An 18244-nucleotide genomic window follows, 5' to 3' on the forward strand; every position below is an offset into this window, starting at 1 on the left:
ATTTTTATGCAATAATGTTTTTAATTTTTGAACTTGAAAATGCAATATACTTTAATTCAGAGATTTAAAAAGTGAACATACGTTTTAACCCAGCGGGTGCTGTAAACAGTACGTTGGCGGTTCACACCAGTTCAGAAGTAAGGTATCTTAAATTGCACTCGACAATGTTGTGAATACTTTAAAATGCTTGAAGCCATACTTGATGCCTTCCATAACGTGTAAAGTAAGAAGTTAGCCTGTGTTAAAAAGTGGTGATCCCTGCAGATTACCAAGGCATCCAGTCTCCCAGCAAGTGCCAAGAGGTATTCATTCAATGCTCCGCTGACACCAATTTGCCCAAAGGTATGCATTATATGTGGAAAGTACATTACGTACGGTGTAGAGGTGGTTGTCTAGTGATATAAATGGTAAGGTGGTGGTGCTGGTGATTGTGATGGTACTACACTGTTATTACCGTATGTCAGTATATTGAGGCTTGATATCACTTTTATTAATGTGCCAGTATTTCATTACCTATCTTATGAAATAACACTAGCTCTTGATATATTCTTTTCTACAAACCTTTAACAATAATTGAAAGGTTTTTTTTAAATTGAATTCAATGCCTTTTCTTATTGATGAAAATAGGAAATAATTATGGCTACCACTGGCTAGACACGCCATACCTTGCCTTGAGTTTAGGTATGGTTAGGTTAGGTTTGATATGGTTGGGTGTAGTTAGGTTAGTTTTGGGTATGGTTAGGTTACAGCAAGTACAGTTAGGTTAGTTTGGGTGTAGTTAGGTTTGGATGTGGTTAAGTTAGTTTAGGTATGGTTAGATTACAGCAGGTATGGTTAGGTTAGTTTTGGTGTGGTCAAGTTAGTTTAGGTATGGTTAGGTTACAGCAGGTATGGTTAGGTTAGTTTTGGTGTTGTTAAGTTAGTTTAGGTATGGTTAGAACCTTGGACAAAAAATGAGGAACATCACTGAACCAAAAGATTTTTATTTATTTATTTATTTATTTATTTTATTTATTTATTTATTTATTTAATTTTCTTTTAATATTTCAATGAAAATTAGCAGTATTACTTATATCTGTCAACTTTCCAAGAGGGTTAGAGAATGACTCAAGCCATTTGTAAGATAAGATTACACGTAAATTGCTTGGTTTAAGAGAAACTGGCATGTTAGTAAAATTAATCTTTACTGTCATGTGAATGAATATTTATAAATGCAAAAAGTTTAAATCTCCAAGAACAACCTGTGTTTTACAGTAATGTGGGTAGCCCACATGGGACCCATAAAGTAGCCCACAAAACACCCACATGCCTCCCATTATCCAATGTTGGCTGGGTATATATATATATATATATATATATATATATATATATATATATATATATATATATATATATATATATATATATATATATATATGAGGAGGCAGTAGACATCTGCCTAAATGATAATTACTACCAGTGAGGTCTAAAGCACTGTTCAGGGGGTGCTGTGAACTTATCATTAAACCCAGCTGTGACCTCGCTGAACGTTTCCCTTTGTGTCTCACAACACAAGGGGGCAGTCATAGCCTGCCCTCTAAAGACAACTCTCTTCCTCCACACAAAACTACAAGCACCTAATAACACACACACCCTTCACTCAAAAATTTTAAAATCATCGTGGCGACTCCTACACCAGCCTCGTAGTCCCCATCTGGGGAGGGGACCATAAATGTCCCCAGGTCAGACTGCCTTTCTGTCAAAGACCCTAAGTGTCTTGACACCCCCCTCAACTTTTTCTTCATTAACTTCTGCAACATTCGCAGTCAAAGATCTAATTTTCAATCTGTAGAACACCACCTCTCCTCTTCTAAACCTCATCTTCTTTTCCTCACTGAAACTCAGGTGTCTGAGGCAACTGACAGTAGCTCCTTTTCTGTTCCCTCTTACTTTCTCTATCCTCATTTTCAGTTCAAAGCTGGATGCTGCGTTTATGTGCGCAATGATTTAACCTGCTCTCGTGCCCACGCTCTTGAATCTTCTGAGTTTTCCACCATCTGGCTACGACTACAGAGTCACTCTCATACTAAATTTATCTGTGCTGTATACCTCTCACCTAACTCCTCTGATTATAAGAAATTCTTTAACTACTTAACTTCCAAAGTGGAGCACATTCTGACCCTCTTCCCTTTTGCAGAGATCTCCATTCTTGGAGACTTCAATGTTCACCACCAGCTTTGGCTTTCCTCTCCCTTCACTGACCATCCTGGTGAACTAGCCTACAACTTTGCTATCCTCCATGACCTAGAGCAATTGGTGCAACACCCTACTCGTATTCCTGACTGTCTTGGAGATACACCCAACATTCTTGACCTTTTCCCCCAGCCTCAGCCCCAGCCCCAGCCTTTTCATCCCAGCCTCTCCCAGTGCATCCTAGCCTCTCCCAGTCCATCCCAGCCTCTCTCAGTGCATTCCAGCCTCTCCCAGTCCATCCCAGCCTCTCCCAGTGCATCCTAGCTTCTCCCAGTCCATCCCAGCCTCTCTCAGTGCATTCCAGCCTCTCCCAGTCCATCCCAGCCTCTCCCAGTCCATCCCAGCCTCTCTCAGTGCATTCCAGCCTCTCCCAGTCCATCCCAGCCTCTCCCAGTGATAATAAAGCAATTTGGATTTAAGAGAGGGAGATTGTGTGTTACAAACTTACTGAGTTACACTTAGATCTATAGAAAACTGTTATCAAATGGCATATAACATTTTATGTTATATGCCATAATTTATTATGGCATATAACAGATTATTATTACAGATGCCATTTCTTAAAGAAATGGCATCTGTTTTTTTTTTTTTTTTTATTATTCTCTTTCTCTCTCTCCCTCCCTAAGGCAGTGCTCCTCTTACAAAGGAAAAATAAATAATTAAATAAGATAATTAATTTACAAATCAAGGGCTGGATTTGTGTCTGTGGAGGCCTGTGAGCAGCCTGAGTGTGGAGGCCATCTACCTGAAATATTTATATTAATATTTTTGTATCTGTATTCCATGCAGTTTTTAATACATATAATATATTATAGTGAAAGGAACATATTTATTTAGTGTAAATGAAACAAGTGGTTATTTTGATAGTAATAAAAAAAATATTTAGTTCATAGAAAACTAGTGTTTGATTAATTTAAGTTTCTTTCACTTACAGAATATTTATGTGGGAGACTCCTCAGATTGTGGAGACCCCAGATTGTGGAGGCTCCTGGGCAGCTGGTCTTTTTGTGGACTCCTAAATCTGGCACTGAACAAAATTCTCTCTCTCTCTCTCTCTCTCTCTCTCTCTCTCTCTCTCTCTCTCTCTCTCTCTCTCTCTCTCTCTCTCTCTCTCTCTCTCTCTCTCTCTCTCTCTCTCTCTCTCTCTCTCTCTCTCTCTCTCTCTCTCTCTCTCTCTCTCTCTCTCTCTCTCTCTCTCTCTCTCTCTCTCTCTCTCTCTCTCTCTCCTCAACTCTCAGCCACTGGATGGTATATCAGTTCACACAGCAAGAAGCCAAGGACCCACCGAGGCTGTCACTTGGAAGAGGTCATTGTTGTTGCATCCAGCATCCCAGCCTGACTGCCTAGACAGGTCCCGCAGGTTGCTGAATGGCAGAGGTGCAGGCTGCTCCACAGCAAAATGTGAGACCAGTGTGGCAGAGTATGATGTGTACACAATGAGGGACACACTGTAGCCAACCCAGTAGATTACCCGTGCTGCACTGCTGATTGGGTAGGTGTTGGAGCCTGCAGGAGGAAGAGGAGGAGGGAAAGATGCCATGAAAAGGCAATTTTAAGACATGGAGGATGATACAAAGGCAATTTAAAATCTTTGAAAGTAACACATCTTTTTAAATTAAAAAATGTAGAAAAGACCATTTTAAAATGTTTCAGAGATGAAAATGCAATTTAAGAGTTTTCTCATCATTTCTAAAAGATTTATATCTCATATCTTACTAAGAAAACTGTTGATATCATCATATGAAGAGAACTACTGATAAAATTAAATACATTACTTGATATCCATATCAGTCATATTAACACCACTTGCTTATATTGCTCATGCCAGAACTAATTCAAGTTAATATCAGCTCAATTATGAAAATACACCAGGTATCATGTAAAGTTTCCCAGTTTTAAATCTATCCTTTAATAACTGTCTTTCTGTATTCCCATCTTATCAAACATTAAACACCACTACCCTTGCATTCAACTTAGTCTCATACCCCAACAGGTCCTCACCCTGCTGTAGGAGGGCTGGCAACATGTACCAGCCATCTTACCAAACACTAAATGCTCCAACACTTGAACTGACCAGTCTTACACCTCAACAGGTCCTCACCTTGTTGTAGGAGAGCTGACAACATGTACCAGCCAGCAGCAACTCCCATGCTAACAGGCTTCTCCCCCGTGGGTATGTAGCACCTCTGGAGTCGCTCGATGAAGAAGAGGATGCTGGCGAGGCCTGTCGTGTTAGCCGGGATGCGCCGGTACAGAGCTGTGTCCGTTGGGGTTGTGTAGGCAAACATCTTCTTGGCAAGGTCCTCGTGGGTGGCCGCAAACAGTTTACGGCTGTGGGATGAGAACTTGTCTTGTGAATGTGACATTGGGGTGAGTGTTAATCTGATTTTGTGTTACTATGTTCTGTGGGGAGTGGGTGTTAATGTGATTTTTTGTTAACTGAATGCTGTGTCTGACCTCCTGAGGTGTAGTATGGTGGGCCACAAGATTGTCCCTTTCCACTAGGGGCTGACAGATGATATTAAGAGTGTGAATGTGTGTGTGGTGCCTTGTTTGGGCCATTTTGTGTGTGATTGCCAGCCTGATGTATAGACAGCTAAATCGTTAATAATAATGAAGTTAAGAGTGTGAATGTGTGGTGATTTGTCTGCGGTGTCTTGGGGAGGATTGTTGGCCTGGTATATAGATAAATAGATTAGAATTTGGATTAACAGTGTCAATGTTGTATGTGAGTGTATAGTGTAGTGTCTGGGCCACCCTGTATAGGACTGCCAGCCTGGCATATAGATAGATCAATCTAATTATTTGACATTTCATATTCTGAACATTTTGCTGATCCAATTCATCTGTTAAGGGAGCACTTTGTTCAACATCTTTAAAATATTATTTGATCATCACCTGTATCTCTCACCTGATGATATAGATAGGCTGGGTGTAGGTAACAACTTTCAACCTCTCCTCAGTGATGGACAATTCAGAGACAGTGAGGTCAGCTTCCCCTGACTGCAGAGCTCCTACCGTGCCCGTCCACTCGTTGCTTGAGTTGTCCTTCAGTTTCCCGTAGGCATAACCTTCCAGTACATTGAAACTGACTCTGTACAAGAGAGAGAGTGGGAGAAAAAATAGTGTTGTGTATTGAGGGAAAGAAAATTTCTGTCTTGTCTTCTCTATTTAGGGAAAGAAAAGGAAAAGGGCAAGTAGTGTCATATGCATGGAGGAAAAGGAAAATTATTCTCATATGCACTGAGCAAAAAGGAAAAGTACTGTGATATGTACTAAGGGAAAGGCTGGGTGTACTGAAGGGAAGGAAAAATACTGTTGTCGTATTTATTGAGGAAAAGAAAGAAATACTGTCGTATGTACATTTTTTAATTGCTAGAAAGAAAAGTGAAATATACATTTATATGTATAGTTTATTTTTCATATCAGTCACAAGTATGGATGTTTGTTTCCCTTCTTTTTTTCACATGTACAGCTACCTCCTCAAATAGCTTGTATTTTCAAAATTTCAAGCTGCTGTGATGATGAAAAAAGCCTGAAAGAAAAATGACAAGGAACAAAAAGTAATGAGAATAAGTTTTGTGGCAACTATTCATTAGGTGTCACTTTTTCACTCCTCCACTTAGACCGGTACAGTTGAACGCAAAATGTGAAAACTTACGAGAAATTGTGTGCATCCCTTAGTGCAGTGACAATATCCCCCACAAAACCAGTGATATTTCTTTGACTGGAGGTTAGTTCAATAATTTTGAAGGCTGGGATTAATTTTAATGAGGGATGAGAGGGTGGAAGTGACTGGAGTATAGGTTAATAATTCTACCAGCTGGAAAGGATTTTGAGGGTCAGAGGAAAGTGATTGGATATTAGCTTGATAATCGTGCTTGGTGAGATTAATTTTAGTGAGAGACTAGATGGTGGGAGGATGATATTTAGAGGTTAGTTTGGTAATTTTGCCAGTTGGTATTAATTTTTAGTGAGGGATGAGGGTGTCAGAAGAATGTGACTGGAGGTTAGTTTAATAATTCTGAGGGTGGGAGGAAAGTAATAGGGGGTTAGTTTAATTTTGGTGATGGATGAGAGTGTGAGTGGAAAGTGTAGCTGACCACATAATTTATCAAATAGTACAAGCATGTACACATTCTTAATAATGTTCCATGTTAAGATATACTAAACATGAAGTTACTCCACAATATATGATGGTGTAAATTACGAATGGTTAAAGTCGAGACTTGTTTGATGATGGCCTGTTTGCTTGCTCCCCTTGGACGTGCGGCAAGTGCAGCAGCGTTCGACCGTTTCTCTAGGGGCAAGCGACACCTCCTGGTGGGGGACTTCAAATCTGCTGTCGCTGCCTTCGAGGTGTGTCTGTTGCTTAGGTGTGGTATGTGTTGCATGTTACCTAGTTGTGTTGTTTTCTGTGTTGTTAATTGTTTCATATCATAGTGAAAGTAAACACCAGGTTTAACTGACACTCCTTACCACTCCAGGAGGCAACAGAGTCCCTGGTGGAGCTGTGTGGGGAGCAGGCGCCCGAGTGTGGTGACGCGTACTGCCGCTGTGGCCGTGCATTGCTGGAGCTGGCACGCAAGGAGGCAGGGGTGCTGGGGCCAGATCTGGATGGTGCCAGTAGTCGTGTGTATTGCTTGGTTATTGTGTTAACGTGCTGGAGTGTGCACAGCCGGGAGTGTTTGGGGAATGAAAATAAAAGGAGTTATGGATGTTTAAAAATGCATCTTTTGAGAGCTGAGTATACAAGAAAGTTGCTGTGTTTGCGGGATGAGTAAACAATGAAGAAATGTTTTGAGGAACTGGGTGTGCAGAGGCACGAGTGTTTGGAGAATGAGAATACAGGAAGACAGGAGTGATTTAGGAATAAGTGTACAAGAAAGGAGTGTTTGAGTGACAATATATAAGGAAGAGGTGTTTTGAAAATGAGAGTACAAGGAATGAGCATTTTGGGAGTTAATATACAAGGAAGCAAGTATTTAAGGGACAAGTATACAAGATTATTTTCCTGTCATATGTCATTATACAATGTTTTTCTTTGTTATATACATCATTCCCTTTCACTTTTCATATCTTGTGTTCTCGTCATTCTGATGTAATGTTACAGATAGAGAATGTTTGGTGTCAAATTTTCACTAATTTCATATGTGTATAAACTTTCATTTCATTGACTTTTTTTTACTATTACTACTATATTTGCTTGCTTTTTAAACAAGTCTTTTCTTTCAGAGGAGGGAAGCACAGGGGAAGAGGAGGACGAGGAGGAAGAGAGTTAAGAGTCACAAGAGGAGGAGGAAGGTGGAAAGAAAGAGGAAGGAGAGGAGGAGGAGGAGGAGGAGGAAGATGGAGAAGGAAAGGAGAAAGATAAGAAGGAAGGAAATGCCGCAGAAGGAGAAGGTGAGTTGTTAATAAGGTTTTGTGTGACAAGTTTTCTGAAAATTTTATTTGTTTACATGAAGTTTGTTTTGTATATATTACTCTTAATATACTACTTCTCCCACCACATGCAATTTGTCTGTCTGCTGTTGTGGTTCTTTCATTTCTTGTTCCCTTTCCTGAATATACCATTTCCTTAGTTTCATATCTAGTACCCTCCAATAAAATTTCTGCTTCTCGGTCTCTGTACTTCTCTCGTTTTTTTTGCTTGGCTTCATTCCTCAGATCCTTCTCTTTTTCCCTTTCTTCCAAGTTCATATCTCTTTTTTACCCAAATATTCTTGTATTCTGAATTTTCAGCCAGCTTCCCAGTTCTCACTAGGATCTCCTTTACTGTAACTTGGGATCTCATTCTCACTTTTAATGGTCTTTTACCTCCTTCACTATATTTTCCAATTCTATATGCTTCTTCCACTTCTCATTCCAGTCCCTGTTCTTCACCTTGGACCATTGTAATAATTTTCCTTACCAACTCCTCTCTCTCTCTCTCTCTCTCTCTCTCTCTCTCTCTCTCTCTCTCTCTCTCTCTCTCTCTCTCTCTCTCTCTCTCTCTCTCTCTCTCTCTCTCTCTCTCTCTCTCTCTCTCTCTCTCTCTCTCTTATTCCCTTTTCTTCCTTTCTTCCTTCCCTCCTATCTTTGTTTCTCCCTCCTCCTCCTCCTCCTCCTCCTCCTCCTCCTCCTCCTCCTCCTCCTCCTCCTCCTCCTCCTCCTCCTCCTCCTCCTCCTTCATTCTACCTAACAAGAAATAATGGATTCAAGATTATACCCAAACGTTTTAAATCCCACAAGGCCAAACATTTTTTCTTTAATCGTATAGTAAATATATGGAGTAAACTTCCTGCAGAAATTGTGAACAATATTGAAATTGTGAAAGCAATATTATTGAATCAGTTCATCCTAAACATTTGCACTTTGTTTTTCCACAGAGCAATAAGAAATTAGAATTGACAGAGAAACCAGACAAGGGACTGCATTTGAAGAAGCACAAGAACCAAGAAATTACATCATTCAATGAAATGACAACATAATCTAAAGTAAGAATTTACATAGCTTTCATTTTGGTTTACATTCTGAAAGGTAACAGTAACATGGATATGTTTTTATATTGAAATCTTTCTCTGATTGCATACAAATGGTACCAATCAACAAATAATAATGTAATACTTAGAAGCTGGGAATTCAAATCACTGGTAGATAAAATGAACCACCATTCTAGAGTGTACATAACTAAGGAATTAATATACTGGTTAACTGTCACACCAGCATGAACAGAATAACAACAATTGTTGAGTAGAGTCTGTAGGAGGCAGGGAAGGAGGCATGTAGTCAGTTTTAGAGAGCAGTTATTATGAAATCAGCTGTAGAATATTCCTAAGATGCAATACTACTGGAGTCTGTCAGCTTGAAGACAGTTTATTAAAGAAGGGAAGTTCATGAGATATAAAGCCTTTGATTATTCAGTTTCATTTCCAAAGTAACATTTATTTATTGGTGTGTTGCTTCCTGTAAATAGTAAAGCCTTGACAGCACTGCATCTCTCACACCACGCTGTAACTGTTGAGAGAACCCTAACCCTTAGAGAGAGGAGGAGGGAATCCTTGGTTTATGTTCAGTAAAGCCCTGTATTCTTGTCATGGCAATGTAGAATGGAGGCGTCATTGGTTTATGTTCAGTAAAGCCCTGTATTCTTGTCATGGCAATGTAGAATGGAGGCGTCCTTGGTTTATGTTCAGTAAAGCCACCGTATTCTTGTCATGGCAATGTAGAATGGAGGCGTCCCTTGGTTTATGTTCAGTAAAGCCCTGTATTCTTGTCATGGCAATGTAGAATGGAGACGTCATTGGTCACATACTGTTCTAATGTAATCTAATGTAATCTAATGGAATCATGAAGGTGTAAAAATGCAGGATATGGACATCATCAGCTTTTGTCATTAAGGGTGGTAAAGTGAAAGATTTGTTAATCACTTTGGTCTTTAGTTGATGCTTCTGGTGAGGCTTTCCTGTTTAAACTTGGCATAATATATATAAAATGATGTGGCATGTTAAACAAGTTAACTTACTGCCTTCTTGTGTCTTTCACAGATAGAAATCAAAAACGTCACAAGACAGAATAGTGAGCTGCATGCACTTATCACAGAGTATAAAGTCACTCCCTCAGAGGAAAAAGACAAGGATGGCATGTCTTCATGTGAGAACTCAGAAGCTAAATGTGAGCTACCATCCACATGAATATATATTTGTATATCAAACTGACATTCTCCTTGGAGGGAGGCTTTCCAAAGTGCACACACACACACACACACACACACACACACACACACACACACACACACACACACATCTCTGCATCAGGACTCAACCAGCCAGACAGATAAACAATTACTTCACCCAAGATGATCAGCTGATAGGATTAGCTGTGGATGAGCCTCCTGTGGTGACTAGGAGTACAAAAGCCAGCAGCTAATTTTGGGAGCTGCCTGTCATCATGGTCCTGGTGTCTGAGGTGCTGCTTTTGCATTTTCCCAGTCATGGGATGAGGCTACATCACATTTATTCATTCACAGTTGCTCTTAGTTATCTCTGTTACAAGTTAAAATTTTTTCCTGGCTCCACAGACATTTCTGGTGCATCTAACCCTCTCTCCATTGCCCTTCTATTTCCCTTAGTCTTATACCCACTTCTTACATTACGTCTAATTACTTCCATTGGTCATTCTTGTCTGGCCCTCTGTTGCATCAATTTTTCACCTCCAGGTACAGATACCAAGGGGAAATTGCTGGGTCAAGTGGCTACACTGACATCTGAGGTTAGCAGGTTGGAGAGTGAGTGCAGCAGTCTTCAGGTTCAGCTAGACTGTGAGAGGGATAAGTATAACAAACTGCTGGGAGAATCTCTTGCTCATGAAAAGTTGTCTGAAGATGTCATAAACTGAACCAAAAGGTAAGAAAGTTTATATTCTCTAATAATAAAGCAAATAATTTTTCCTCACTGTTGCTCAATTTTTTGAATTAATAACAAAATAAAAGCATTGTTATTGGATTTGTTTATTGAGGCTGTATTAAGAAAAGTTGAGAGAAACAAACTTATTGTTTTATCAGGAGAAACAACAGGATTGGGAGGAACTGAGCTTTAACAGAAGCTGCAACAACTGCAGGAGGCTCACAGGGTCCTGGAGAGCAGGTTAACTTGCAGCATGAAGGAGGTGGCTGAGCTGAGTGACAGGAAGTATCAGCTTGAGCATGCTGTAGTGCATGAGGAGACAGAAGTCCATCGGTGAGTGCATGTTTTTTGCTCATTTGAATCATCTGTAAAAGTGAAGTGGAGGAAGTGTTTACTGTTTACTGTATGCCATTTCCTTGGTCTTTTAATGAAGAATTTTATCCTTCATCAGGTGACTACATCACCATCTACCAGTTGCAGCGAGGAGTGATGAAGCCAACAAGCTCGAGAACGCGAGTTAGACCTTGCCAGCCTCCATCATGAATGAGAGGAAATGAAGCAAAACCACTCTGCAGGTTAGTGCTCTCTTTTGCATCTCACACACTTCTTATTCATGTCATGGCAGATTAGTGATTTCTGCTGCATCTCACACACTTCCTTATTCAATTGCTGGCAGGTTAGTGATCTCTGCTGCATCTCACACACTTCTTATTCAATTGCTGGCAGGTTAGTGATCTCTGCTGCATCTCAAACGGTTCTTATTCAGGTGTTGACCAAAGTACTAAGCCTTCATATCATTACCTTGCTCTGTGATGGAGGCTACACCATCTGGCATCTAGCTGAGATTTAATGTTGCAGTAAAGCTTCCATATGAGTTCATGTAGAGCAAAATGTTTTCAAATGCCAGGGAAGTAGTGTAATGTAACCTTCCAGAGAAATCTATCCCTCATTTATTAGTTAACAGGAGTGTTTAATGTACTTAATGTGATTAGCCAGGATCAAGGGTCAACTTCTTCACTGACCATTTACTCTCAGGTGATGTATCTGTCCTCCATGAGTCACCAGAGACACATAAGGTGTTGTAAGTGAAATTTCATCTATTAGATTTATTCAAAATGTGAATTAACACAGTTGTTTCCTGCAGGATTTGATATCAAAGCTGGTGGCAGGAAAAAGGAAGCAGATCATGACCTTCAGCAGCTCGAGAAGATAAGCAGCGTCCTTATATATATGTTATATAAATATGTTCCTTTCACTATAATATATTATATGTATTAAAAACTGCATGGAATACTACTGTATTCCATGCACTTTGTATTCCATGTATTCCAGCCACTCAGTCTCCTACTGAGTGGCTGGGGTTTTCCAAAAGTGAGGGTTGGTGTTCTATACCATACCATGTGCCCTGTTTGTATTCCTTCTCTATCCTCTGTATTATATTCTATGTAAAGATGGTGCTGGGGTGGGATCTACTTCTTATTCCCTAAAAGTGATGAGGAGTGACACTGGGCAGCATTAATTTGCTCCTTAGAGATGGCTGGGTTCCTGTGGATGAGTGGGCCATGCTGTGCTTTGTCAAGGATGGGTGGTTTGGTATTGTGATGACTCTTGCCACAATCAAGTGTCTCCCACAGAGTAGTGGAGTACCTATGTATGGTGTTGACCCAAGCTGTCCAGGTCTCATCCAATGCCTTAATATGATTTAGATGATCAAAATGGTTTAACTCACCATTTAATCAGCTGACTGATTTGAATGGAGAAGTATGTAATGTGTTGTAGCCTAACCATCCCTGCCAGCATGGTCAGACTCTTGGTAGTAACCTGAAATGCTCCTAGGTAGTGAGTATCATTGCACATAATGATCTTTACTTTGTCAGTAATTCAATGATACTGAATATTACTCTACTGGATTTTGCTCAGCACTGCTTGGTAACTTTTGGCCATAATCCCAGGTCTGGAATGATATGAAGCCAATGTTTTTACATTCCATATGAGACAGGCAAGCACTATGCTTTGCCTGACTGATACCTGTACTTTGCATTTATGACCCCAGGTAGTTCATCACTCTCTCTCTCTCTCTCTCTCTCTCTCTCTCTCTCTCTCTCTCTCTCTCTCTCCTCTCTCTCTTCTCTCTCTCTCTCTCTCTCTCTCTCTCTCTCTCTCTCTCTCTCTCTCCTCTCCTCTCTCTCTCTCTCTCTCTCTCTCTCTCTCTGTTTGGAATTATACTGTATATTAGGAAATATCATTAAAGAGTGTGTGTGTAAAAAGTGTTTGCATTATTGTGCATTTGATGTTGGTTTCATGATTTATAAAGATTGCTATTTTTAATAAAGTTATTGAAATTGTTATTGAGTGTTTGTATTGAACTCATTAGCTTTGTAATAGTGTGCGTCTCATCATGCATTCATTAATGATGTAGAGTGGAAATGTCCACTCCTATCATGCATAATATCAATGCATTATTGGTTTATGTTGTTATTTGTGTATAAATTGTAAAGTTATGCCAGTCTATTTTAGTACAAACTAAATATCAGCTGGAAGAGAGGACAGGTAATGGCACACTAAAACACAGGAAGGGACAATGATATAACCATCCAATTTAACAATACACAGAGCAAGAAGAATGAGAAAGCAATAAAAATGGATTATTTAATGGATGATTAATAGACCCTCATTTGTAATGTTATTTCAGGCAAGAATATTAAAAGAGACAGCTGGCTTGCCCTTTGTACTTGTTCAGCTTGCCCTTAGCACTTGTTCATACATGACAGAATGAGAGATCTATGGGTGGGGGTGACACCTGGAAATGGGTATGATTCATGAAGGGATTGATTGATTGGTTGACTGACTGATTAAGAAAAAAAAACGTAGCAGTGGAGGGTGGGGGGGGGGGGAAGGCGCCCCCAACTTTCCAGTCATATATGGCGTGGAAGGGACAATACCAGCAAAGAAAAATATGAGAAAATGCATAATTTACTACAAAACCCAAAATGCGAAATAAAACCTTGCCAAATTGAACCTTCCCACGAAGGTAATGAATGGAGTTTTGATGCAATGAGCCACAGTTACTTAAAACACTCAACAAATATAACACCTGCCAAAAAAATAAAATAAATAAATAAAATCAATCAATAAATAAAGATAAAAACGCGAGAAAACCTTTAAATTATCACAACGCGAAATATACACACACGCTAAACTGGATGCGTCATTAATTAATATCCCCCCAATAGTTTATAGCCCCTCCCCTATTCATTGCTCCCCCCCCCCTCCCTGCCTTGAGGAACACCTTCACTTATGGCCTGCTGTTGGGTCAGATTTGAGCCATTTTAACCTCGAATTACATACAATACATACATACATACATATCGTCTCCTTGCAATAATTATAATAGTCTTCCTGGCTTAATTTTTGTTTATTCATTATTCCTTATGTATTTATTAATTATTTGTCATTTGTCTAATTCCTTGTTTTATTTAGCCTCGGTATTTAACTAAGCATTTTTTTTTTTTTCACTTTCTGACTGTGGCCCTTGCAATGAATGGCTTAATTGTTTATTTACTGTTCCTTACGTGTTTATTGATTATATGTGAGTTATTTATTTGATATTCATGATTTTTTTTTTAACTTCGTATTTCTTTATATGATAGTTTTATCTTTTCGTGTTTTCTGGCTTAAGTTTTGTTTATTACTCCTTGTTTGTGTTATTAGGTGTGTCATTAATTATTTGTCTTATTTCTCGTAGTTTAATGGATTTTTTAGCACTTTAATTATTAGAGTTCCTCACCAGTCATTTTATTCGAGAGAGAGAGAGAGAGAGAGAGAGAGAGAGAGAGAGAGAGAGAGAGAGAGAGAGAGAGGGAGAGAGAGAGAGAGAGAGAGAGAGAGAGAGTCTAAATGAATGATAAAAAAAATAATAATCAGTTACAGTATTTTATTTATAAACAAGAACAATTCATGATAATAATAATAATAATAATAATAATAATAATAATATTTAAATACAAGGAGGAAAATGTGTAATAATAATAATAATAATAATAATAATAATAATAATAATAATAATAATAATAATAATAATAATAATAATAATAATAACTGCTTTTATCTTACTCACACAGATAAATAGTTTTATAAATAGTTTATTGACCATAAACATTGTGTACATACACACAAAATTAAATAGAACAGATAAAAATTTCAAAATGTAGTCAGTGACACACAGAAGACTGGTGACAAAACCTACTAAAGCCCATTAAATTTTTCTGATATACAAATAAACTAACAAAGAGAGCACATTTCACTAACACTCATGGTGAAGTGTCCACCAATGATGGTGAAGGAGGTACACATGTAAACTCCAGTCTGACCAATGAGCAACAGAATTTGTCCAGCTGCATGTCTCCATCGGGCACAAACTCCAGCTCCCGCACCTGTATCATGCCCACCACCACCATCACCATGGCAACACTGAAAAATGGAATCTTATCATTCACACTGTTACAAAAAATATACTCCCATATATATATATATATATATATATATATATATATATATATATATATATATATATATATATATATATATATATATATATATATATATATATGGATTACTATTCCCAACGTTAAAAATTCTTTAGCTAATCTTACTTTGATATTTTGCATCCAATATTAACTACAATTTTTTCCTATGACATTTTCCAACTACACTTAAAGCCTTTCACTGTGAAACAAAACAATTAGCAGCATCAGAAGCAATGCATGCAGTCTCCTTTATAACCATCTACAAGACGTAGAGTTGGCATTGAAAAAGAATACATTTTGCAATTTCTTCCCAGTTCTAAGACTGGATGTGGCTGTAGAACGAATAAAGATGTCTTGAGAGTGACTGGATAATTAAAATCCCCCATAATTATGCAATTATTAACGCAACAAATGTCCGCAATAAGGTCATAAAGTTTTTTTGTCCATAGCAGGTGACTGGACTAGAGGATGATAGACGAGACCTAATGTTATTTTACAAGATTTATTTTCTAACTGGATGAAAGTGACGTCTATATTAGCAATGGTTGGGGTCGGGAGTAAATGAGGATGAAGATTGGCTTCCCTATGTTAAGGTGTTAGTTTTCATATTTATTGAGAGAGAGAGAGAGAGAGAGAGAGAGAGAGAGAGAGAGAGAGAGAGAGAGAGAGAGAGAGAGAGAGAGAGAGAGAGAGAGAGAGAGAGAGAGAGAGAGAGAGAGAGAGAGAATCAAGCCATTTGAAGTACATTTTTAGTCCCTTTATTTACACCATATTGCCTCTCTCTCTCTCTCTCTCTCTCTCTCTCTCTCTCTCTCTCTCTCTCTCTCTCTCTCAATAAATATGAAAACTAACACATTAACATAGGGAAGCTAATTTTAAAGACTCCTTTAATGAAGCAGTAGTCTGACCCCCCTCTGCTCTCTCTCTCTCTCTCTCTCTCTCAGGTGGAGTTGGCAAGGTACCACCTCCGCCCCTGCCAATGTCTCTCATAACTTCAAGACGCCTCACTCTAACCTAACTTAATCTCACCTCACATAATCTAACCTAACCTCACCTAACAAATCTAACCAAATCTCACCTCACCTCACCTAATCTAACCTAACCTCACCTCCTCTCATCTAACCTAATAATTCCTCACCTAATCTAACTTAATTTCTTCACTTATGCTAGTTTAACCTAATGCAACCTTTGCTAACTCAATTACCTTAACTAACCTAATTAATGTACTATAACTTAACATGATCTAATGTAACCTATGTCATCCTAATCTTGCTTTAGTTTCATCTAATCTAATCTAACCTATGCAAGTTAATGTAAATTCATCTAATATAAACTAAACTATGCTAGCCTAACCTATCCTTAACTTACCTAGCCTAACGCACTATCTTAACCTAACCTAACCTTACTTAGCCTTACAATCTAACACACTTCAACTTACATAGCCTAACCTAATATCGCCTATTCTTAACTAACCTCACCTAAACCTTACCGACACTAACTTAAAACCTACCTATGCTTACATCACTTCTATATCCTCATCCTCCTCCTCTTCCTCTTCCTTAACACACAGTGACTCAGCGAAGCCGTCAAGAAAACACGTAATTTTCTGAATACTATCTTTAAGAGGTCCACCCAGTCATCCCTCTTCTCCTCTTTCCTGACCCCCATCCTCCCTTCTTTCCTCACGTGTCTCTCCCTCCCTACACACACACACACACACACACAGAGAGGGTCTCACAAGGGTAATACACACATACATATGGACACTGACCCACCACACACACCCAACCAGTCACCCACACCCACCCACATACGTGTACACACGGACGCACACCTCAGCCTGTCACCCTTACGTCAAACAGCTTACACCCTTCTATTCCCTCTCACTCATCCATCACACATCCCAGTGTCTCTCTCATCTTCTACTCTGTTACTTAACCAGTTAACGCTCCCAACCTACTCCCAGTCCCCCTAGCCGGCGGGTTACTCTCTCATTAGGAGCATGACCCTAAAAAAATAAGTCACATGGCGCGGTCAGAGAGAGCTAGCCTACCCTGGTCTGCCTACGCGAACCGAAAGCGTTTGTTTGGTTAAGATTTAAAGGGACGAAGGTTTAAAGGGCCAGTCTCTGCGTGAGTGTGTTTGGTGAAATGCTGAATACTCACGCCTGGTTCGTCATACACCCACAAGGACAGGCACAGTTCACTTCTCCACGACACACACACACACACACACACACACACACATATATATATACACAAAAACACTAACTAGTAACTCTACCTTTAGTTTCGTCTGCTGCGTTCCAGCAAAAAAAAAATAAATAAATAAAAAAAATATTCCTCCATTACTAATGTAACTCACATTCCCTGGTGGTATATTTCCCTCGGAACACCCATATTTTAAAGAGCTTTTTATCCACCATATGTGTCTCAGTTAACTCTGATCTTGGCTGGAAATTAAACTATATTGTATGATATCAGTGTGGTCATCTTGAGGTCCCGGATGAAATGGCGGGCTGGGATTGGCAGTTCACGATTCGTTGTCATGGTGATGGTAGACGCCATTCAGTTGACAGCTCATTTTTTCTCGCTATTGAAAGGAGTTTATTAGAGCGCAACTGAAGCGTGTAAAGGCATGATTCCGCACCATACTGTTAAGATATTGTAGTTCTGAAGTGTTCCTAGGGTTAGTAAGCTTGGGTAAGGAGTATAACACAATTTAGATGGTGTTTAGATGGTGTGAAGAGCGGGTGTGTCCGCGCTAGATTCAAGCAATTCCAACCTCTGATATGATTACGTACTAGACTGTTAAGATATTGTAGTAAGGAAGTATTTGTGGGGTTAATAAGCTTGGGTAAAGAGTATAGGAAAATTTAAAGGACGTTTAAGAGACGAAGTGTGAGGAGAAGGTGTGTCAGCGCGAGATTCAAGTAATTCCAACCTGTTTGAGTTGATTCACAGAAGACTCTTAAGATATTATATTGCTGAAGTGTTCCTAGGATTATTAAGATTGGGTAAAGAGTATAAGGGAATTTAAAGAGTGGATAAGGGAGGGAGTATAGCGATTTGATGTCATACAGACCAAAGCCAGGTTACAGAG

At 39.1% G+C, this 18244-nt stretch overlaps 1 protein-coding gene and 1 long non-coding RNA gene across 9 annotated transcripts; one reads left to right on the top strand and one right to left on the bottom strand.

Moving 5' to 3' along the window:
* The first annotated feature begins 87 nt into the window (after nucleotides 1-87).
* LOC135091233 (nuclear autoantigenic sperm protein-like) lies at nucleotides 88-10597 on the top strand. Of its 8 annotated transcripts, none has more exons than XR_010262440.1 (9): nucleotides 89-342; nucleotides 3167-3724; nucleotides 4326-5965; nucleotides 6515-6591; nucleotides 6720-6864; nucleotides 7468-7635; nucleotides 8601-8708; nucleotides 9759-9885; nucleotides 10430-10596. XR_010262440.1 is itself a non-coding variant. In XM_063988685.1 (5 exons), the coding sequence occupies exons 3-5, from the start codon at nucleotides 6445-6447 to the stop codon at nucleotides 7512-7514; spliced, it is 339 nt and encodes a 112-aa protein (XP_063844755.1). In that variant the 5' UTR covers nucleotides 101-342; nucleotides 3167-3724; nucleotides 4326-6444; the 3' UTR covers nucleotides 7515-7634. The 8 variants fall into 8 exon arrangements, 2 of the variants coding, with proteins under 2 accessions (XP_063844754.1, XP_063844755.1); XR_010262441.1 differs by having other exon boundaries at nucleotides 6518-6591; XR_010262443.1 differs by having other exon boundaries at nucleotides 4326-5292.
* Nucleotides 10598-14536: 3939 nt separating this feature from the next.
* On the bottom strand, nucleotides 14537-17409 carry LOC135091235 (uncharacterized). The gene is made up of 2 exons (XR_010262445.1): nucleotides 17308-17409; nucleotides 14537-15086 (listed from the first exon to the last, which is right to left on the bottom strand). It is a non-coding gene; the product is annotated as an uncharacterized LOC135091235 (long non-coding RNA).
* Between the last annotated feature and the right edge of the window lie 835 nt (nucleotides 17410-18244).

This window comes from Scylla paramamosain, chromosome 37 (assembly GCF_035594125.1).
Source record: "Scylla paramamosain isolate STU-SP2022 chromosome 37, ASM3559412v1, whole genome shotgun sequence".
Taxonomy (NCBI): Eukaryota; Metazoa; Arthropoda; class Malacostraca; order Decapoda; family Portunidae; genus Scylla; species Scylla paramamosain.

What these genes read in the sequence shown, in the direction of transcription:
- LOC135091233 (XM_063988684.1), top strand. Translation starts at nt 6,445, where the DNA reads ATGGTTAAAGTCGAGACTTGTTTGATGATGGCCTGTTTGCTTGCTCCC. An exon ending in CTGCTGTCGCTGCCTTCGAG is followed by an intron (nt 6,592 to 6,719) that starts GTGTGTCTGTTG and finishes TTACCACTCCAG; the next exon opens with GAGGCAACAGAGTCCCTGGT.